General features: G+C 44.8%; 1 protein-coding gene across 1 annotated transcript; it reads right to left on the bottom strand.

Moving 5' to 3' along the window:
• Nucleotides 1–5,657: 5,657 nt before the first annotated feature.
• On the bottom strand, nucleotides 5,658–23,577 carry LOC136629005 (oocyte zinc finger protein XlCOF7.1-like). Its single transcript, XM_066605107.1, has 6 exons — nucleotides 23,523–23,577; nucleotides 13,948–14,059; nucleotides 9,126–9,249; nucleotides 8,979–9,043; nucleotides 8,387–8,489; nucleotides 5,658–7,275 (listed from the first exon to the last, which is right to left on the bottom strand). The coding sequence occupies exons 2-6, from the start codon at nucleotides 14,023–14,025 to the stop codon at nucleotides 5,780–5,782; spliced, it is 1,866 nt and encodes a 621-aa protein (XP_066461204.1). The 5' UTR covers nucleotides 14,026–14,059; nucleotides 23,523–23,577; the 3' UTR covers nucleotides 5,658–5,779.
• Nucleotides 23,578–23,811: the final 234 nt, after the last annotated feature.

Below are 23,811 nucleotides of genomic sequence, written 5' to 3'. Positions count from 1 at the left end.
TTCACTACTACTAGCTAGCTATTCAGCTGGTATGGGCAGGGTGGTGGCTGTCTTCTACTGATTACAACCCAGTGGTGGGGCTTGAGCGCAGAATAGTAAGTCCTGAACAAAGTTTGAGAGGATTATTGCCACTATCCTGCTTTTATAGACAACTGACAAGGGGTCTTGCCTCACTGAAGAACAGGGCTCTTGAAAAGTGGGGCTTGGACATACCGAACCTAGACTCGGATGACCAGGATGGCTTTTTGGCCAGCTCAGGACTGCCCTAGATCATTGCAAGGGACAGGTTAATCCAAGTCAAGTTCCTACTCAGAATCTACTATACTCCCACCCGTTTGTGCACCCTGGGCCTAATCCCCAATGCAGACTGCCCAAGATGATTGATGAGTGCACGCACAATCATGAATATGGTTTGGTAATGCCATGTTCTGCAGACCTATTGGAGAGACGTCCTTGAGTTTATGGAAGCCCACCTAGGGGCCTCACCCATCCTGCATTCTAAAATTTGTCTCTTTGGCTTTGTGGAGGACATTCCAGTTGACACAGTAACACGAACTTTATATAAATTGCTGTTCTTTAATGCAAAAAGGTATATTGCTTAACTGGAAACATCAAAAAAAAACTACTAGGGCTGCTTGGAAGCATGAAGTGAAAAGGGTCATCCCTCTATATAAGTTGACTTATGTGGCCTGAGGCTGCCCCACCAAATTTGCTAAGATATGGGGCCAGTGGGTTGACTGCCCTAATACTGCATCAGGCATATCTGACTAGGTTCTTGGCCAAGGGGAAATTTGGGGTTTTTCTTTTTCTACTCCTCACTATGTGCAAGGATATTGAATGTTTGCTGTGATGATGGTCGTGTTGTGGGTAAAACCTTGTTTTTATGTTTTAGTTACTATTTCCCAGGTTGGGAATCTTCGGTTCTGTTTTTTGGAGAAAATAAATAAAATGGTATATGTAATTACAAAGGATGGGAGGAGTACAAGAGTTCTGATCTGCCGATCTCTCTACCTATGCATGTTTGTATTATATTGTATGAGAATGCCCAATAAACGTTTCTTTAAAAAAATAATTAGTCCAGTGACAAGGAATGTGAAAGGAATGTAAAATCTCTCCCTCAGACCTGCAAACAAGAAATATGGAACAATACCCCTGCAGAGCCACCTATTGGATGTCAGCATTCCTTCACATCAATGTATGAGATTTTACTCAGTGTGCAAAACAATGATTGGGAATAGCACCCCTTCTGGGTGCTCTCCTCGGGCAGAGATGATGCTATCCTTCAACCCACTCACTCCCCAGGTGCCTCCACACACCCCTTCTGGGTGCTCTCCTCGGGCAGAGATGATGCTATCTCCCGACCCACTCACCCACCAGGAGCCTTCACACACCCCTTCTGGGTGCTCTCCAAGGCAGAGATGATGCTATCTCCCGACCCACTCACCCACCAGGGGCCTTCACACACCCCTTCTGGGTGCTCTCCTCGGCAAAGATGCTATCTCCCAACTCACTCACCCTCTGGGTGTTCTCCTTTAGGACACCCATCTTGACCTCCTTCAAACTTTTTATATTCTCCACTGATGCAAGAACCTCGTTCTGAGGTTGATTGCATTCTAGAGAGTATCAAAAATGTCCCAAAACATTTATACTCCCAAATCCTTCTGTGACGCAGTGACTTGAAGTTGCCTCTCAGTCTGATAACTCCCATCTTCTCTATGTTGTGTCTGTAACCACAAAAATGTTTTGCCACAGGTAATTCAGTCTTTCCCTCTCTGTGTGGCGATGAGATATCCTGGCTTTCTGCTTTTGTCCTATTTCCCCAATATAAACTCCCCCAACAGTACATTCACTGCACAGGATCAGGTACACAATATTGGATGTGGAACATGTGAATGTCCCAGGGATCTTATAGTCCTGCTGTGTGTTGGGGATCCGTATCCTGTCCGTGGTCAGTATATGTGAGCAGGTCTTACAGCTCCTTACATTACAGGGATACGTTCCTTTTTGTGTGTCCGAGGGGAATGTGCTCCTGATTATAACGTTCCTCAAATTTGGAGGCTGCCTGTAACACAGAAGGGGAGGGTTCCGAGAATATGGTTTTCAGACTCGTGTCCTTGTGTAAGGTATGAAGGAGTTTCCTGGCAGTTTTCCTTAGTAGCTCTAGCTGTGAGTTGTAGGTCACTACTAGACATACACTACTGTTTTTTTCTTTCTCCTTGTATTGGAATAGTTGATTCCTGGGTATCCTGTTGGCTCTGGTGATTTGGTCATCAATTGAGCTGGGATAGTAGCCCAGATTTAAAAATGTCTTTTGGAGATTGTAAAAATGTACCTAAAAAAGGATAAAATAGGTCAGCACTTCCCAATAGAAATCTATAGGTGCACGTTAAACCATGGCTGCAACATATAATAGAAGCAGAAACCAAAGAGTGGCAAAAGCAAGCATATATTTACCTCTGAAGGATACATACCTATAATAAATACCTTAATGGCCTAATGCAAATGCCAGGTGGTTTTAAATGTATATATGTATGCATTATTTAATGTGGTTAGAGAATTTATTAAAGGTATGTATACCTCTGATAGGAAATGTATTTTACGTGCGGTTGCCACTCTTTGGTTTCTGCTTATATTGCATAAAATGTTGCTGTCTGTTGGGTTGGAGCAAATCCAATTATTTCTGATGCCCTGGCTGTAGTCAATGGACTTTTTGATGTGCTTAAGAGAGTAGCTATCCCATTTGAGGTATGTGGGCGATAAATTGCTTTTCCGTATAATTTTTAGGCATTGAATTCCTCATGCAATTTTGTGAGTTTTTGTTCAATGTTGGTCCAGATGATTATGATGTCATCAATCTTGCAGAAGCAGGGCAATGGTTTTCAGGGACAGGGGGCTAGAAAGTCACTCTCCAGTTTTGCCATGAAAAGGTTGGCATATTGCGGTTCCATTTTACTGCCTATCGCCATTCCAGTGAGTTGCAGAAATATCTCTTTGCCAAAGGAGAAATAATTGTGTTTGATGATGAATCTTGTGAGTTGTAACACTGATTCAGAGGTGACTCACATTGGCCTTAGGTGTGTTTGGCAGGTGGTCAGTCCATCTTTGTGTGGGATGTTAGTTTATAAGGACTCCAAATCCATGGTGGCCAGGATGGTGCCATTGGGGAAGGGACCTACAGGTGAATTTGTTCAGTAGGTCCATGGTGTCCTGAAAGTGGCTGGTTGTATTCCTCACCAGTAGTTTGAGGACACCTTCTACCATCAAACCACTGGTAGGGAACACTGACCTCACTAAAGGGCTTTTAATTTGCATATATATCTTTTTAAGGCAGTGGCTTGGCTTATAACTGCCAGCCAGACAGCTTATACAGCCAATAGCGGGGAAACCTCAGATCCTGCCAGTTAAAACCATTACATGCCACAATCAATAACAACTGCAGCATGTAAGCAGATGACAGCAGAAGAGGGCACTTTCTGTCAGCCATCAGCCCCCACAGCACAATTACAAAGTGCCAATGTGTTCCCATGGCAGACAGAAGCCTGACGAAGGCCTCTATTTTTTGCTATGCAACTCAACCTATTAGACCCCACCTCAGGTGGAGTCTAATAGGCTGCTGTCATAGGCTTGGTAGAATGCACTACATAAGTAATTTAATGTACTATCGTAGCAATCAAACTATTGCATCTTTGAGTCCCCTTGAGGGACTAAAAATAGTGTAATTTAAAAGGAAAAAACTGTTTTAAAAAAGCATTTTTCCCACAAAACCCACAAAAAATGGATAAAATACCAAATAAATTTTTTTAAAAGCAACACAAAATAGATATTACTGCATCCACTACGACCCAGACAATTTAAATATTTTGTTATCACGCAGGATTAGCACAGTAAAAATAATTGTAGAAACTAACGCCAGAATTGCTATTTGTCTTTTCGTTTCTCTCCCAAAAAACACAAAAAGATGTCAAAAAGTCCCATGTACCTCAAACTAATACCAATAAAAACTATAACTCTCCTTGCATACAAGACCTCATATAACTGCATTACCACAAAAATAAAAAGGTTATGGACCTTAGAAAGCGGCGATGCAGATTCAATTGTTTTTCTTTATGTAATCATGCAGATACAGATGGAAGATTGTGTTACCATTACTGAATGGTGAATGCCATAAACACAAAAGCCAAAACCAATGGTGGAATTTCTGAGAGGTTTTTTTATAAAAGTTATACAAAATAGGACATGTGCCCCAGGTGCCATTCAAAAGTACAACTTGTCCCAAAAGAGCAAGCCTTAGTATGGTTTTTCATGAGTAATGGCTCTTGCAATGCCACCATAACAATCACTTAGTCCTTAAACCACATAATAGGCTCGCCACTAAGAGGTTAATGTGAAAGATACGACGATTTATAGGGCAGGTTATCTGAAGTATATTTGCTTTTTGAATAACAGTAGAGATGAGCGAGCATACTCGTCCGAGCTTGATGCTCGTTCGAGTATTAGGGTGCTCGAGATGCTCGTTACTCGAGACGAGCACCACGCGGTACTCGTCTCGATTAAACGAGCACTGACCATTGAATTCAATGGAGCCGGCAATACAGCCGACTCCATTGAAAGCAATGGGCTGCCGGCGTACGCGGGATGAATTGTCGGGAAGGGCTTAAATATATAAGCCCTTCCCTGCAATTCATCTAGAAATGTGTAAAAATAAAAAATATATATATATACTTACCTTGTCCCGGCAGAACGATGTTAGCCCATTGAATTCAATGGAGCCGCAATACAGCCGACTCCATTGAAAGCAATGGGCTGCCGGCGATCGCGGGATGAATTGTCGGGAAAGGGTTAAATATATAAGCCCTTCCCTGCAATTCATCCAGAAATGTGTAAAAATAAAAAATATATCTATACTCACCTGGTGCCGGCAGACGGAGTTCAGCGCGGCAGGCTGCAGTTCTCCTGAACTGCTCTGAACAGCTGTGAGTAGTATTCAGCAGCCGGGGATTTAAAATCCCCGCCTGCTGAATAAGATGCCTCTGATTGGTCACAGCCTGACCAATCAGAGGCCAGCCCTCACTCACACCCATTCATGAATTCAATGGGCTAACATCGCTCTGCCGGGACCAGGTAAGTATATATATATATTTTTTATTTTTACACATTTCTGGATGAATTGCAGGAAAGGGCTTATATATTTAACCCCTTTCCGACAATTCATCCCGCGATCGCCGGCAGCCCATTGCTTTCAATGGAGTCGGCTGTATTGACGGCTCCATTGACTTCAATGGGCTAACATCGTTCTTCTCTGCCACAGCTGTTACAGCTGTGGCAGAGGAGAACGATCGTTATGCTGACAGTGCGGGGGGGTCTCACTCTTGCCGCTATTGTGGCTTAATAGTGGGACCTGGGAACTTGAGATACAGCCCAAAATGTAGCTCCTCGCCTGCCCTATTCGTTTCTGTGTCGTTTTCATCACTTTCTTGTGTTTTGCAGATTTTCACAAATGAAAACCTCAGCGAGCATCGGCGATATACAAAAATGCTCGAGTCACCCATTGACTTCAATGGGGTTCGTTACTCGAAACGAACTCTCGAGCATCACTGAAAGTTCGACTCGAGTAACGAGCACCCGAGCATTTTGGTGCTCGCTCATCTCTAAATAACAGATGTTCATTGGTAATTACATACAATAATCATAATTTACTGGTTTTATTGCATAAGACATCACTTAGTAGCTGCTATACTTCTTTTTACAATTTGTAAATAACATGAGTTAAAGAAAATGGCTAATTCTGAGTGTGACTTCTCTTGTGTCTTACAAGATTTGTTTTCTGAATAAAACATTTCCCACATTCTGAACATGAAAATGGCTTCTCCCCTGTGTGAATTTTCAGATGTGAAATAAGATGTGATTTCCTTTGAAAACATTTCCCACATTCTGAACAAGAAAATGGCTTCTCTCCCGTGTGACTTCTCTGATGTGTAACAAGATGTGATTTCTTTGAAAAACATTTCCCACATTCTGAACATGAAAATGGCTTCACTCCTGTGTGACTTATCTGATGTGTTTCAAGAATTGATTTCCTTGAAAAACATTTCCCACACTCTGAACATGAAAATGGCTTCACTCCTGTGTGACTTATCTGATGTGTTTCAAGAATTGATTTCCTTGAAAAACATTTCCCACACTCTGAACATGAAAATGGCTTCTCTCCGGTGTGAATTCTCATATGTGTAATAAGATGTGATTTCATTGCAAAACATTTCCCACATTCTGAACATGAAAATGGTTTCTCCCCTGTGTGAATTCTCTTATGTGCAACAAGAATTGATTTCCTTGAAAAACATTTCCCACATTCTGAACATGAAAATGTTTTCTCTCCTGTGTGTATTCTCATATGTGTAACATAATCTGATTTCCTTGTAAAACATTTCCCACATTCTGAACATGAAAATGGCTTCTCCCCTGTGTGAATTCTGTTATGTGCAACAAGAGCTGATTTGCTAGTAAAACAATTCCCACACTCTGAACATGACAATGGCTTCTCCCCTGTGTGAGTTCTCTTATGGGTAACAAGAATTGATTTCCTTGAAAAACATTTCCCACATTCTGAACATGAATAGGGCTTCTCCCCTGTGTGAATTCTCAGATGTGTAACAAGAATTGATTTCCTTGAAAAACATTTCCCACATTCTGAACATGAAAATCTTTTCTCTGCTTTGTGCATTCTCTTATGTGTAAGATGAACCGATTTCCTTGTAAAACATTTTCCACATTCTGAACATGAAAATGGCTTCTCTCCTGTATGAATTCTCTTATGTATAACAAAATAGAATTTGTTTATAAAACATTTTCCACATTCTGAACATGAAAATGGCTTCTCTCCTGTGTGAATTCTCTTATGTGTTACAAGATCTGATTTCCTTGTAAAACATTTCCCACATTCAGAACATGAAAATTTCTTCTCTCCTGTGTGATGTCTCTGATGTGAAACAAGACTTGATTTCCTTGTAAAATATTTCCCACATTCTGGACATGAATATGGCTTCTCCCCTGTGTGAGCTCTTTCATGTTTTCCCATGCTGTGATTTTCCTTATCAGTCTGTGATGAATCTGAAGATGGAACCTGTATAAGAGGATCAGATGATGGATCTTTGCTGTGAAGGGCTGAGGGCACATCTAGGATAATGGCAGTTTCTTCATTTGTATATTGTGTGATACTACAATCTTCTGCTTTACAATCTGCAGTTATCAGTCCCTCTGAGATCCCGGTACTATCATCTGCCAAGTATAAAACTGATTTTACTATTTCACAAGTTATATTGATATTATTAGACAGCAGGGTAGCTTCATGGTTATCACTATGGACAACATCTGCATGGAGTTTGTATGTTCTTCCTGTGTTTGCATTGGTTTCCTCCCATACTTCAAAAAACATGCTATCAAAAGAATTTAAAAATTGAAAGCCCAGACAGAACCTAAAATGTCAAGTGATGTAAAGTGCTGCAGAATATGTATGCGGTATATAAAGAGGATTAGATTTGTTAAGAAACATTTCAGTACTACAAGTCAGGTGGCAAAACTCAGTTATTAACTCACTAAAAACAGCAATGGCAAAACAGTTGTAGAGCGAGGACCAGTAGATCATGATGTTCGGCAACCAGTTCTCCCCTGCAACCTTATTTTTTTAGACCCGTACTAGAGGGCTAACAATACAAAACAAAAAAGTGCCAAATCTAGCACATGCCATTTTAACTGCCTACAATGTGGTCCATCCGACTTCAGGCATGCCCGCTGATATGTCCTGGACAAGACAGTGCAGTATGCTACAGTATGTTGTCCATTATTTGGTGCTGGATCAATGCCAGAGTCTACAAACGAAGCCTTCAGCTCAGATACCGGATTAGCAGATGCCGTCTTCTGGTAAAATGAAAGCCATGTTCTTTATATTTTTCCTTCTATTCCTGATGTTGATTAAAATGTTGACAATGTCATTCTTGACACACACAGCAGTAACCCTCAAACCTCCAAATTCTGGGTCCATGGCTTCATGTTCTATTGCGTTTTCACATAGTAATATCATAGGAGACTAATAGGAGCTATTGGTTTTGAACTGAAAATTGGGCACATTTACCTGCTTAGTACTACAGCAGATGATGAAGAAAGACTCACACATATATTCCCCATCCATATTATAAATGCCCGTCCTGTGTTATCTCCTATAACAGATCACATTGTCAGCCATATTTAGTTTGTTCTCCAGCTGAATGGGGGAATATACAGCGGAAAATCTGACAGATCCCAGAGCTTATAAATCTACATAACTATCTGCAGCCGGTGACCGAGGAGAATCTGGGACTCATCTCTGCTGTATTTAGTGGTTACTACTCACCTGGGCGGTTACCTGTAGGCATCTCCTCTTTACACCGCTGATCGCCCCTCACATTTGTCTCTGTAGTATTAATATGGGTCAGATCTTCATCTGGATACAAAAGCTGTGAGACAAATATTGTAGAAGTCAGCAGATGGTTGGAGAAATCGTGTGGAATGTTTTATGGCATAATGACCTGACAAGAGTAGTTATCTGAGCCACATAATAGCTGCTGGTCTAGAAGCTGGATGTAGATATTAGATGGCGGCTCAATGACCCCTCAGGATCCTCATATACATGTATATTCGGCATGGCTAGACACAGTGCACGTTGTCTCAGTGGAGGAGATCAGCGTCTACCAGACACATCCGCTGCTTGTCTCGGGGGAAATAAAGGAGCAGATAGATATAAATCCAACCTGTTGGCTCCTTATTCCCACCAGCAGTCTCCACTGCCAGAACACTGGGAGAAGATCCAGACAAGATGGAATGTCTCTGGTCAGCGGTAATCCTGCCATCTCCACCGGCCTCATCACACAAGGAGAAGACATCTAATAAGACTGAAGACAAGAGCTTCACAGCCTTCTACAGATCAGAGGGACATCTCCATCTACCTGATGGTCCTGTGGAAGAAGAGGACGGGGACATCTCTCTGGGGTTCTTCTCTTACTGGATGGAACTGCAGGAAACACAGAGGGACACTGAAGTCATTCTTTATATACAGATAATAAAGTCCCTGTGGATTTAGTCCTGTCTATTACCTGGTGATGGGAGCGGCTGGTGGGTCTCCATCATGGCCTCCTTGTACAAATCCTTGTGTCCTTCTAAATACTCCCACTCCTCCATGGAGAAATAGACAGCGACCTCCTGACACCTTATAGGAACCTGACAACACAATATACAGTCATTACCCAGAAGCCTCTAGTGCTGTTACTGTATAATGTCCCAGCATTCCCTGCAGCGTCACCTCTCCAGTCAGCAACTCAACCATCTTGTTAGTGAGTTCTAGAATCTTCTGTACATTGATGTCCTCATGTATCAGGGGGTGAGGTGGTAGCACAGGGATTGGGCTCAGGGGTCTATCCCATCCATCACACACAGGGGTCCAACAGCCATCACTAGAGCTCTTCTTCACTACTGTGTAATCCTGTATATGAGGATTAATAAACATTACTACAGACATTTTCAGAGTCCATCACATCTCCAGTGACATGATCTGTCATTACAATATATAAGAATGATGTAATGTGACATCATCAGAATCTCTCCCCTCTTTAGTGATATCATCTGGTATTACCATATCTAAGAATGATGTATCATAGAATGGTAAAGTTGGAAAGGTCCTCTAGGGTCCTCAGGTCCAACCCCCTACTCAATGCCTGGTCACTTAATCATCCCAGACATATGTCTGTCCAGCCTCTGTTTAAAAATTTCCCTTCAAGGAGAAGTCACCACTTCCTGTGGCAACCTGTTCCACTCATTGATCACTCTCACTGTCAAAAAGTTTTTTCTAATATCTAATCTGTGTCTCCTCTCCTTCAGTTTCATCCCATTGCTTCTAGTTTTTCCTTGTGCAGATGAGAATAGGGCTGATCCCTCTTTACCGTGACAGCCCTTCCAATGTTTGTAGACCGCTATTAAATGTCCTCTCAGCCTTCATTTAGCCAGATAAACATTCCCAGATACTTTAAACGTTCCTCATAGGACATGATTCGCAGACGGCTCACCATACTAGTAGCTCTTCTCTAAACTAGCTACAGTTTGTCTATGTCTTTTTTAATTGGGGTGCACAGAGTATTCCAGATGATTAACAGTGTAGGAAAATCAGATCATAATAAGATAAACACCAAAACATTTTAAAAGGTGGACATGAACAGCTTTTAGATTTTACCAGCTGTCAGGCCAGTTTTTGGAATAAAAATATACCCTATAGCCAGATAAAGAGAATGAGAAGGAATTGTACCCAAATCAATGATTTTGAAAAACAAGCTACATTATTAAAAGAATGTTTTAAACAAAAAAAAATACGCCCTGAAACTTGTAGATAATGCTTTTAAGAGAATAATAGAGGGAGAATTAACTAATGAGATCGATAAAGCTGATATCCCCTCACATGGTCTCATAGGATTGTGGAAAACTATAGAAAAAAGAAAAGAATAAGAAGAAGAGTGCTTTTATCACTTAATATAGTCATAACCATAGCGATATTAAGAAAACATTGCGTAAAAATTGGAGTATCCTTGTTAATGATCCCTTTTTAAATAGAACATTAACCCCTTCACGACCAAGGACGTACCGGTAAGTTCTGTGGCCGCGGGGTATGTATGAAAAGAGGTTGCGATGCAACCTCTCTTCATACAGCGCGGGCGTCAGCTGTTTATAACAGCTGACACCAGCGGGCAATAGCCGCGAGCGGCCGATCGCGGCTATTAACCATTTAAATGCCGCTGTCAATTCTGACAGCGGCACTTAAATCCTCGGGGGTCCCGCACGGCCCCCCCGCGGTGAGATCGGGGGAGCCGTGCAGGTGTCATTGCAGCCGGGGGCCTAATGAAAGGCCCCAGGGCTGCCTTAACAGACTGCCTATCAAGCCATCCACACAGGGTGGCTTGATAGACTGCCTGTCAAAAAGCAGTATGACGTAATGCTATAGCATTACGTCATACTGCAGGAGCTATCAAAGCATCGCATCTTAAAGTCCCCCAGGGGGACTTCAAAGTAATGTAAAAAAAAAAAAACTAAGTTTTTTTTAATTGAAAAAAAAAAAAAGTTGTAAAAGTTTAAATCACCCCCCTTTTGCCATATCTATTATTAAAAAATCTAAATAATAAATTAAAAATATGTATTTGGCATCGCTGCGTCCGTAAACGTCCGATCTATCAAAGTAGTGCATTATTTTTCCCGCACGGTGAACGTCGTCCAAAAAAATAAATAAAGAGCGCCAGAAATGCACTTTTTTAGTTACCCTGTCTCCCAGAAAAAAATGCAATAAAAAGCGATTAAAAAGTCGTATGTATTCCAAGATGGTACTATCAGAAACTACAGGACATCGCGCAAAAAATGAGACCTTGCTCAACTACGTCGACGGAAAAATAAAAAAGTTTTTGAGCGCACAAAATGACGGCAGAAAATAATTGAAAAAAAATTTAATGTCTTTAAAAAAAAAAAAAGAGCAGTATAGTAAAAAAAAAACTATAGAAGTTTGGTGTATCGTAGTAATCGTACCGACCCATAGAATAAAGTTATCATGTCATTTTTGTTGCCGTTTGTGCGCCGTAAAAGCAAGATGCACTAAAAGAGGGCGAAATTTCGGTTTTTTTCCCATTTTACTCCACTTAGAATTTTTTTAAAGTTTTTCAGTACATCATATGGTACTTTAAATAGCACCATTGAAAAATACAACTCGTCCCGCAAAAAACAAGCCCTCATACAGCGACGTCGATGGATAAATAAAGGAGTTATGATTTTTTTAAAGGGGGAGGAAAAAACGAAAATGGAAAAAGAAAAATGGCCGCGTCATTAAGGGGTTAAAAAACATTTTAGCCCCCTCCTACCCTGGGAAAAGGATCACCACCACTAAATGGTTATTAACCAGAAAATTAGTCGGCTCTTATAAGTGTGGAAAAAAGAGATGTCAATGTCATCATATTACGCATTAAAGGAAAGAGATACATATGGTAATAAAATTATTCTATTAAGGAAAGATTCAATTGTGTCAGTAAGAATTGAATTTATTGATTAGAGCGCTCATGTAATAAGCGATATATCGGGAGAACCAAAAACAAATTAAAAACAAGGTTGACATAACATAAACGCAATATTAAAAATGGAATTACAAATCCTAGTATCCCGCATCACCTTTGAGAACAACATCATGGTGGGGATAGTAAATCCCTTAAAATAACCCCAGTAGAGCAGATATTTATGAATTCAGTGGAAACACTTCGCAAAAAAAGAGATGTTCTGGATCTTTCAACTACAGACCCTGGTTCCAAAGGGTCTCAATTAGAGATGAGCGAACGTACTCGTTTCGAGTAATTACTCGATCGAGCACCGCGATTTTCGAGTACTTCCGTACTCGGGTGAAAAGATTCAGGGGGCTCCGGGGGAGGCGTGGCGGCGCGGGGGGTAGCAGCGGGAAACAGGGGGGAGCCCTCTCTCTCTTTCCCTCTCCCCCCCCACTGCCCGCTGCAACCCCCCACTCACCCACGGCGCCCCCCGAATCTTTTCGCCCGAGTACGGAAGTACTCGAAAATCGCGGTACTCGGGCGAAAAAGGGGCGTGGCCGAGTATGCTCGCTCATCTCTAGTCTCAATGTACAATTGGAAAAAATTTAGTCCTTCCTTTCTTTATTTTTTTGCTGTGATATTTAGAATTTATTTTAGGATTGCTATATAAATGTATTTTTACTCTATCTTATTGGTTTAAAAAAAATATTAGACTTTATGCATGAATCGCTATGTATTTGTATTATATGATTATTCTATGAATGGATACGGTTTGATTAGTGAGAGTACTAATGGAACGCAATTCGAGGCAGTCCTTACTATATATATATATATATATATATATATACATACACACACACTAAGTTGTAGACTATTCTAAACATATGCTTAGGTAGAGGAGGTGTGGCATCCATGTGGTAGTGGAGGGGAGTAACACGGCTCGTCATCATCAAGAACCAGAGACATTCAGCTGTTTTCATTCTTTTAAAACCATTGTATTTTCTTGTTTCGCCAGCTTTGACAAAGGCAGAAGTTTCTGATGAAACGCGTCGCTGCGGACAAGGCATTTCTATCTATGTGTCTCGTGTTCTGAATATACATTTTCCATAAAGAATGAAGTTGTGTGAAGAAGCTGGCAGCCTATCCTGTTTCGTATTCTTTACTGCTTGGACTTGCAGCTAGCCAAGGCTCCACACATGCTTTCAGCAGACTGAAGAAGGATTGTTGCATTCACGTGAGATGCTTGCTTTTGTATTTGGAAGTAACAGCTCCCTCACCATCTCCGTGTTTATAGATAACCTGGGTTCTTTTATTGCCTTACTAGCACAGGGAAGGTAAGTTAATGTAATGTGACATCAGAATCCCTCTCCTCTCCAGTGACATCGTCTGTTATTACCATAGATAAGAATGATGTAATGTGACATCATCAGAATCTCTCCCCTCTCCAGTGACATCATCAGAATCTCTCCCCTCTCCAGTGACATCATCTGTTATTACCATAGATAAGAATGATGTGATGTGACATCCTCAGAATCCCTCTCCTCTCCAGTGACATCATCTGTTATTACCATAGATAAGAATGATGTGATGTGACATCCTCAGAATCCCTCTCCTCTCCAGTGACATCATCTGTTATTACCATAGATAAGAATGATGTAATGTGACATCCTCAGAATCTCTCCCCTCTCCAGTGACATCATCAGAATCTCTTCCCTCTCCAGTGACATCATCTGTTATTACCATAGATAAGAATGATGTAATGTGACATCATCAGAATCCCTCTCCTCTCCAGTGACATCATCTGTTATTACGATAGATAAGAATGATGTAATGTGACATCATCAGAATCTCTCACCTCTCCAGTAAGCTGAAAGAGTATCTCTAGGGTGAGATTTAATACACTCTCCGCAGTCTTCTTTCTGTCCTTCTCCATCTTTGAACAGCGGTGGATTCTATATTGCTTAGACCTAAATGAAAAGAGGATGAAAAGGTAAGAAACAAAAGCACAAATCCCATGTAAAACAATGAAATTACTGGACAGAATAAAAGGGAAAGCATTTGAGGATATAGTAATAGAGATGAGCGAACGTACTCGGTAAGGGCGATTTCGCAATCGAGCACCGCGATTTTCGAGTACTTCACTACTCGGGTGAAAAGTACTCGGGTGCGCTGTGGGTGAGCGGGGGGTTGCAGCGGGGAATGGGGGGGAGAGAGAGGGCTCCCCCCTGTTCCCCGCTGCTACCCCCCACTCCCCTCTGCAACCCCCTGCCCCACAGCGCCCCCGAGTACTTTTCACCCGAGTTGCGAAGTACTCGAAAATCGCGGTGCTCGATTGCGAAATCGCCCTTACCGAGTACGTTCGCTCATCTCTATATAGTAACTAGAGATGAGCGAGCATGCTCGTCCGAGCTGGATGCTCGATCGAGTATTAGGCTACTTGAGATGCTCGATAGTCGAGGCGAGCACTATACGGTACTCAAGTCAAGTTTATTTCCCCTCCCGGCATGTTTGGTACCATTTTTTAGCTACTAATCATGCAGGGAAGGCATTACCACTTCCTACTGTGACGTGCCACCCCTGTGCAGGTCTACAGCAGTGAGTGGCTGGCGGGATCAGGTGACCACTGAGTACTTAAACTGGTCCCGCCCGCGGCTCACCTCAGACGCATGCTGGCAGACGTTAGGGAAAGTGCTGCTGCTGAGATAGGGAAAGTGTTAGAGTAGGATCCTGTCTTCAAAAGCCCAACAGTCCTTCTTAGGGCTACTCCTGATTGTGTGTATTACTTTTATGGCTGACTGGGAGCAGTAGTGCACCAATTTTTTTTTCAAGCATCTAGGCCTGTGCAGAATATTTCACATCTACCATTCTCTGTGTGGGATGAATTAGCCATAGTTTTCATCACTAAACAGCCGGTTAATTGTTGGCTGGGCTAGTGCAGAGTATCTCACATCTGTCAATCGCTGTGTGTGGTGAAGTAGCCTAAATTCTCCACTCTAAGCAGTCCGTTGATTTTTCCTGGGGCACTGCTGAGTATCTCACATCCGCCAATCGCTGTGTGTGGTACACTAGCCTAAATTCTCCATGCTAAACAGTGGGTTACGTTTTCCTGGGGCTCTGCAGAGCATCTCACATCCACCAAACTCTATGTGTGGTGAACTAGCCTAAATTCGCCATGCTAAGCAGTCTGTTAATTTTTCCTGGGGCGCTGCAGAATATCTCACATATGCCAATCGCTGTGTGTGGTAAACTAGCCTAAAATCTCCTCACTAAACAGTTTGTTACCTTTTTCTGCCACTGTGCACAGCATCTCACATCTAGCATTGTCTGTGTGCGGTGAAGTAGCCACAGTTATCAGCACTATCCACTGGGTTAATTGTTTCTGCCACTCCATACAGCCTCTCATCTACAAGTCTCTGTGAGCGGTAAATTACCGATAGGTATCAACCATTTATCCAACACCAGTACAGTCCAGTACAGACCAGTACAACCTCCATACAGTCCACTCCTACCGGCCTACGGACTGCACCTCTGAATCTTCAGGCTGCTCCTCCTTCCTTCCAGCCTGGTCACTCCAGGAAAATGAGAGATTCTTTACAGGCAGACTCTTAGAAACTGTTCTGGGGTCCCTGCCCTGAGTCAGAAAAAACGGTTCCTCACCCACCTGAGGAGTTTGTTGTGACTGATGCCCAACATTTGGAAATGACCCGGAGTCTGGGTGATGAGGCTGGGGACTTCCGGCAACTGTCTCAGGAGCTTTTTGTGGATGAAGATAATGAGACACAGTTGTCTGTCAGTGAGGTTGATGAAAAGGCAGTAAGTCCGATGGAGGAGCGGACAGAGGTTTGGAGGAAGAGCTGCTGGACGATGAGGTGACTGACCCAATCTGGCTTGCTAAGCTTACTGAAGACAGGGCTTCAGAGGGGGAGGTAAGTGCAGCAGCAGGACAGGTTGGAAGAGGCAGGGAGAGAGGCAGGGCCAGAGCCAATAATCCCCCAACTTTTTCACACAGCACCCCCTCATGGCAAGCCTCTGTGCAGAGGGCTAGATGTTCAAAGGTGTGGATGCTTTTCAGTGGGAGCACGGATGACTGACGAACAGTGGTGTGCAGCCTGTAGCGCACCAAGATCAGCCAGGGAGCCACTACCAGCCTCACTATCACCAGCATGCGCAGGCATATGAGACTCGTATGGCGCAGTGTGTATTCTTTCGCCTATGACCTGAAGGTTGCAAGTTCGATCCCCGCATGATCCAGGTAGCCGGCTCAAGGGTGACTCAGCCTTTCATCCTTCCGAGGTTGGTAAAATGAGAACTGAGCTTGGTGGGGGGTAATAAATAATAATTACCTGAAAGCGCTGCGGAATAAGTTGGTGCTATACAAATACCAAGATTTATTTTTTATATGATGGCCAAACACCCCACCAGGTTGGACGAAGGCCATTCACCGCCTCCGGGTCATACCACTGCTACTTCCCCTGAGCCACAACCTGGCACACAGATCCAATCCCCCTCCCAGGACGCAGGCACGAGCACCTCCAAGCCTGCACCCATACCCTCACCTCCACGGTCCCCCACTCTCTCCAGCAATGTCTCCCAGCGCAGCGTTCAGCTATCGCTAACACAAGCGTTGGAGCGAAAGCAGAAATACACCGCCACACGTCCACATGCACAATCTTTAAATGTGCACATTGCCAAATTAATCAGCCTGAAGATGCTGCCATACAGGCTAGTGGAAACGGAGGTTTTCCACAGCATGATGGTGATGGCGGTTTCTCGGTACTCGGTCCCCAGTCGCCACTATTTTTCCCGGTGTGCCGTCCCTGCAGACTGCAACATCGCTTCCAGCTGCCAGAGCACTGACTGCTGTGCGACATGTCCACGTACTGGAATCCTACACTGCACATGTTGGCCAGGCTTTACGAGCAGCGTAGAGCAATTGTAGAATACCAGCTGCAACATGGCCGGTGGAGTGGTAGTCAGCCTCCGCAGTTCTTCATAGAGGAGTGGGCATGGATGGCAGACATCTGTCAGGTCCTCAGCAACTTTGAGGAGTCTACAGAAATGGTGAGCGGCGTTAGCGTTACCATCCCGCTGCTTTGCCTGCTGAGAAGTTCGCTGCAAAGCATAAAGGCCAACACTTTGCGCTTAGAACAGGAAATGGGGGATGACAGTATGTCGCTTGATAGCCAGACCACCATCACGTCTGTATCTCAGCACCTTTTGGTGGAGGGGGAGGAGAAGCAGGAGAAGGGGAAAGAGACTGCTGGCCACACTGCAGAGGGTACCCATGCTGCTTCCCTCTCATCTGTTCAGCGTGTATGGGCTGAAGAGGAGGAGAAGGATCCTGAAAGTCATCCTCCTAGTGAGGACAGTGATGTGTTGCGTACTGGTACCCTGGCACACATGGCTGATTACATGTTAGGCTGTCTTTCACGTGACCCTCACGTTAGACGCATTCTGGCCAACACGGATTACTGGGTGTACACTCTTCTCGATCCACTGTATAAGGAGAACCTTTCTACTCTCAATCCCAAAGAGGAAAGGGGTACGAGAGTGATGCAATACCACAGGGCCCTGGTGGAAAAAGTGATGCTAAAGTTCCCATCTGACAGCGCTACCGGTAGGAGACGTAGTTCAGAGGGCCAAGTAGCAGGGGAGATGCAGGGATCAGGCAGCATGTCCAGCGCAGGCAGGGGAACACTCTCCAAGGCCTTTACCAGTTTTATGGCTCCCCAGCCAGACTGTGTCACCATTCCCCAATCAATGCTGAGTCGGAGGGAGCACTGTAAAAAGATGGTGAGGGAGTACATTCCGATCGTACCACCATCTTCCGTGATCCCTCTGCTGCATACAACTATTGGGTGTCAAAGCTGCACACGTGGCATGAACTTGCGCTATACACCCTGGAGGTGCTGGCCTGCCCTGCCGCTAGCGTCTTAGCAGAGAGGGTGTTTAGTGCTGCTTTGGGGGATCATCACGGATAAGCGTACTCGCCTGTCAACTGACATCGCCGACATGCTCACACTCATTAAGATGAACAAATGCTGGATTTCCCCAGACTTCCCTTCTGCACCAGTGGAAAGCAGCGGATTATAAAGACTATTTTAGCTGCAACAGGAGAAATATGCATCCTCTCTCTAACCCCAAAATGGGAGAAGTAACTTTGTCTATCCCTCTTGGATCTTACTCCTCCTCCTCCTCCTCCTCCTCCTAAAACAGCATGTCATCACACTGAACTGCCAATTTTTTTGTGGGCCAAAAGGCTGTTAAAACTCATTTTTTCATAGAGCTGCCTCCAGGGTCAGTTATAAATTAAGCAACAACGACCTCTATCTTAAAAAAAATGTTTATGGGTTTCACCTGCCCTGGGGGTAAACCAATTTTTCAGGGGTACACTTGTACTCTTGGTACACCAATTTCTCAGGACTTTGCCTATATTCTTGCTAAACAAATTTTTCAGGTGTTCGTTTATACTATTGCTACAGAAAGGTTTAAGGGGTTCGCCTATACACTTGCCACAGCAATGTTTCAGGGGTCCGCCTATACTCTTGCTACAGAAAGGTTTAAGGGGTTCGCCTATACACTTGCCACAGCAATGTTTCAGGGGTCCGCCTATACTCTTGCTACAGAAAGGTTTCAGGGGTCCGCCTATATACTTGCTACAGAAAGGTTTCAGGGGTCCGCCTATACACTTGCTACAGAAAGGTTTCAGGGGTCCGCCTATACACTTGCTACAGAAAGGTTCGAGGGGTATGCCTATACTGTTGCTAAAGAAAGGTTTCAGGGGTCCACTTATACACTTGCTACAGAAAGGTTTCAGGGGTCCACTTATACACTTGCTACAGAAAGGTTTGAGGGGTTCGCCTATACTCTTGCTACAGAAAGGTTTCAGGGGTCCACTTATACACTTGCTACAGAAAGGTTTCAGGGGTCCACTTATACACTTGCTACAGAAAGGTTTCAGGGGTCTGTCTATACACTTCCTACAGAAAGGTTTTAGGGGTCCGCCTATACACTTTCTACAGAAAGGTTTCAGAGGTCCGCCTATACACTTTCTACAGAAAGGTTTCAGAGGTTCGCCTATACACTTTCTACAGAAAGGTTTCTGGGGTCTGCCTATACACTTGCCACAGAAATGTTTCATGGGTTTGCCTATACACTTGCTACAGAAAGGTTTGAGGGGTTCACCTATAATCTTGCTACAGAAATGTTTCACAGGGTCCGCCTATACACTTGCTACAGAAAGGTTTGAGGAGTTCGCCTATAGTCTTGCTACAGAAAGGCTTCAGGGGTCCACTTATACACTTGCTACAGAAAGGTTTGAGGGGTTTGCCTATAGTCTTGCTACAGAAATGTTTCAGAGGTCCGTCTATACACTTGCTACAGAAAGGTTTGAGGGGTTCTCCTATAGTCTTGCAATAGAAATGTTTCACTGAGTCCGCCTATAGTCTTGCTACTGAAAGGTTTGACGGGTTTGCCTATAGTCTTGCTACTGAAATGTTTCAGGGGTTCACCCATACTGTGGGTGCACAAAGGCTTTCCCATTGCAGTGTTCAGCTATCTGACACATACATAGAATGAATTGTGTGGATACACACGGGTTTCCCATAGCTATGTAATTCATGGCACATTGGGTCACACAAGGTGGAGGCTGGGTCCGAACCTAACCCTGGGCCCGCTCAAGTACTTCCCACACAGAGGATTGGGGGGTCCTACCTTGGTCACGGTTTCTTGGGCTTATTATGCCACCAGCTTCTTGGGGTCTGGGGAACAGTGCTGATCGGCATTATCTCTCGTTTTACCACAGTTATCCGAGATACTGGTTTGGAGCGTTCACAGTAAGCGTAACTGATTTAATGAGACTTTCACAGGGTCACTGTATACCTGTGGTGGCTGTTAGGGCGACACCTCCTGCTTCAAACCAATCTTTGGTGTTAGTATGCGCTGCTGCATTGCAGAGATGTGTAGAAGTGCTGGCACCAGAGTCCTCTTTATGCACACGTTTGCGGCTCCTGACAATTTTGTGACTGAGGTGGCACGGATTTGGAATTATTATTGTGCATCAATTTATCATCAATTCTCATCAGCATTGTGGGCTATCGCCCACACTTTCAAGAAGGGTTGCTGCCTGGCCCTGTCAACCCTCTGCAGTGTGTGCCTCTGGTTCCTCCTCATCCAAGATGCACTTATAAATAGACATGAGGCTGTTGTGGCTATCAAGCGAGCGTGTGGCATGAGGGCAGCTGAAGGCTGCGCAGGAAAAATTTTGGGTGCGCCGTGGATGCAGTCTCATCCGGGGGATTGGACAGCAATGCCAGAATGTAACACAGAAGAAGAGGCAGTGGTGTCACCCCCAGGCGGTGATTGGCCTTGGTTGCAGCTAGTGTGTCGCTTAGCTAAGATGTGCCAGCGCGTGTGCTTTGCTGCTTATGGTCTGTCCCAAGTAAATTGTTAGGGGGGTGACCGCCAGGCTCTTGCCCCCAATCTGGCTTAATTGTGGGACCTGGGAGCCTTAGATGTTTTCAGGTGTTTCACACAATCTCCCCTATGCGGAGCATCAGTCATAATACTCGGAACTTAGCCCTGCCCCCGGACTGCCTCTCCCCATTGCAAATAGTGCAGAGGGGTGGAGAGGAGGCAGAGAGGGGGCGGGAGCACAGTTCCTGCTCCTGGCTCTTCCATCCTCCCCCCCCCCTGCACACGAGGACAACGTATATCGGCTCGGCGTGAAAACCGAGCCGATATACGTTCGTCTGAATGCAGCCTAAATCACATAGCTGCTGAGTGAGAAAAAAAGGAGGGGGTTTCTGGCTCATTTCAATGTTGCAGTTAGAAAAACATAACAGGGTTAGAAGATGGAAACCAAGGAGCAGTTTGGAGGGAGGCTGTGAGCAGTATGGAGTGGGAATAGAGGGAGCGAGAAGCAGGGGGAGGAATGGCCCCAGCTAGGCTTCCTTCTCCTCTGTCCTGTTGTAATTAGAGACGTGTTATGTAAACTTTCAAGACACCCTGTATACAGTTAATGACACTCAGCTCATGTCTTCAACCCTTGCATCTGTTCAAGCCAGCCTTCCAGCTCCGCTTCAATAAAGCAGCCACAGCATTGTCAAGCTGTACAGATCACAGATTTCCCAGAGGGTCCTATTTTGTGAGTACTGGAGATTGTTAGGTCGTGTCAGGTTGGCAAATTACAGTTAGTTGGATGATAGGGTTTGTTGTTGTGAGTCAGTCATATTCAGTCTCTCTAGCTAGCCTCCCCTTATCTCATGTGCCTCCTCAAAGTTTGCTTATCTGTGCATAAAGTGTTAAACTGTTTATATGCAAGTTACATATGCAATTCTGGTGCTTAATATTAATAGATACAGCCACGTGCCTGAAAGTAAATGGTGTGCCTGTCGTTTATTTACACATGTGTGTTAGTCTTATTTCGGTATAAAGCGTTTTTTATTGAGGCATCTATTGGGGCGTGGCTAGGGGTGCAGCTAAGGGGACAGGTCCCGTTGCCCCGCTCCTTCCTCCCACGCTCTGGGGAATCCCTGTAACCCCACCCCCTCTCTCTCCCTGCTATAGAGAATTCCCTTGGGGAGAGAGGTGTCCCCTACTGCCTCAGCTATTGGGGAATTGTCTAGTAGTCCCTCCATCCCTGCAGGACTGACAGAAGTTAACAGCAGGAAATTTAAAAGGTTCTTCTGCCCAGAAGCACCTTTTAAATGCCCTTCTGTAATCAGCGAGGAATCTATTCCCAGCACAGGAGATTCCACTAACTTCTGCTCCCATAGGAGTCAATGGAAACTCCTGCCGGCACATCTCAGGTAGTTTAGTTCTGCGCTGTTTTGCCCGGCAAATTCCTCACATATGAACGCTTCTATAATAACCCATTGGTACTTTTAGAAGTGTTGATTTGCCAGGCACCTCACCCCCCCCCCCCCTCCGCCTGCGGCCGAGGGTGGAAAATAAAACTGACAAAACTAAAATAATGTGTTTGCACAAGTGTTCACACCCTCTTATATTTGTGGTTGTGTTCAGAATTAGCCAATCACATGTGACCTCCTGTTAGACAGCAGTCAGCACCCCGCTGCCATTATATACAGGGATTCTGGGTTCCCCCATATAAAGTTCGGCTCTTCTAGGAGGATTTTCCTGACATTTTCTGAGTTGGTCCATAAAGATCTTACAGAACATCAAAGGGGTCTGCTTGTTGGAAGGTGTCATCAGGAGGAGGAGGCGAAACATCTCTGAGACATGACATATGCTATAGGGCACAGTGGAGACCGTCAGCAAGAAGGGGATTAATAACCTAGCAATGACATCACCAAGAATGGGACGTTCCTCAGAAACTGGTGAAAAGCCCATCGGGGAATTGTTCCAGGAGGCCAAGAGGCCAACAGCAACAGTAGTTTCTGGTGAGTCACAACTATCTCCCGTGTTCTTCATATGTCGGGGCTGTGGGGGAGGGGACAAGACTTTACTAACAGAGATCATACAAGCCGGCCATGTTTTGCCAGAACCTCCATCACAAAAGCAGAAGTCTGTGGAGAACGTGTTCTGTCTGAGGAGACCGAAGGGGACCTTGTCGGACAGAATCCCAGAAGGTCGGCCTGGTGTAAAGCCAACACTGCTGGCAGCAGAAGACCCCAAAACCGCAGTGAAGATGGTGGGTGCTGCACTATGGAGGGCAGTTTATCTGGAACTGGGGCATTAGTGACGGAGAGGCAATTATCAACAGCCCCAAATATCCATCCATTCTGGCCCAAAAACTTCAGTTCTCTGCTGGAAACCTGGAGATGAAGACGAAATTCACCTTTCAGCACGACGACCCGAAGCAACAAGAGAACGTCCCACTAGAGGCTGCAGCTGAACCCCATAGCAGATCTGTGGGGGGCCTGAAGAGGGCGCTACACACCAGAGCCCAGACCTGAACCCCTTAGCAGGGCTACAGGTGACCTGAAGAGGGCGCTACACACCAGAGCCCAGACCTGAACCCCATAGCAGGGCTACAGGTGACCTGAAGAGGGCGCTACACACCAGAGCCCAGACCTGAACCCCATAGCAGGGCTACAGGTGACCTGAAGAGGGCGCTACACACCAGAGCCCAGACCTGAACCCCATAGCAGGGCTACAGGTGACCTGAAGAGGGCGCTACACACCAGAGCCCGGACCTGAACCCCAGAGCAGATCCACGGGGGGACCTGAAGAGGGCGCTACTTACCAGAGCCCGGACCTGAACCCCATAGCAGATCTGCGGGGTCCTGAAGAGGGCGCTACACACCAGATGCTCTCACAAGCAAGAGTGCGCCAAGATCTACAAGTGAGGATGTGCCAAGCTGTAAGTCACCAACCCAAAAAGCCTGAATGCCATCATAAGGTCACAGGCGACATCAACAGAGGATTACTTATAGAGTGTGCTTATTAATACATTATTCCAGTACTCACCTCCCTGCAGTCCTGATGGGGGTTATACTCCTCAACACACACACATCGCCAGCGATTTAGAGGACACACAGACCTGCAGAACCACACAGCAGCAGGGAGCTTGCAGGACCTGTGATGATGTCACTGTCGTGTGATCACATGGGTGGGAGGAGTCAGGGATCACATGACCAGAGGAGATCAGTGAATGTAGAACTCTACTGTGTGGGGTGGTAGAGCTGTGTGTGTGATGTGTGGGGGTCAGGATGGATGGAGTAGAGCTGTGTGTGTGATGTGTGGGGGTCAGGATGAA

This window comes from Eleutherodactylus coqui, chromosome 5 (assembly GCF_035609145.1).
Source record: "Eleutherodactylus coqui strain aEleCoq1 chromosome 5, aEleCoq1.hap1, whole genome shotgun sequence".
Lineage (NCBI taxonomy): Eukaryota > Metazoa > Chordata > Amphibia > Anura > Eleutherodactylidae > Eleutherodactylus > Eleutherodactylus coqui.
Note: the sequence above shows the minus strand (reverse complement) of the source record. Positions and strands in the feature narration are given on the sequence as shown.

Bases quoted from the DNA above. Each gene is read 5' to 3' on its own strand.
- LOC136629005 (XM_066605107.1), bottom strand. From the start codon at position 14,025: ATGGAGAAGGACAGAAAGAAGACTGCGGAGAGTGTATTAAATCTCACC. The intron at 9,250-13,947 runs GTGAGAGATTCT...TTGTGTTGTCAG, and splicing joins TCTTTCAGCTTACTGGAGAG to GTTCCTATAAGGTGTCAGGA. The intron at 7,276-8,386 runs GTGAGTAGTAAC...TATACTTGGCAG, and splicing joins GCCTACAGGTAACCGCCCAG to ATGATAGTACCGGGATCTCA.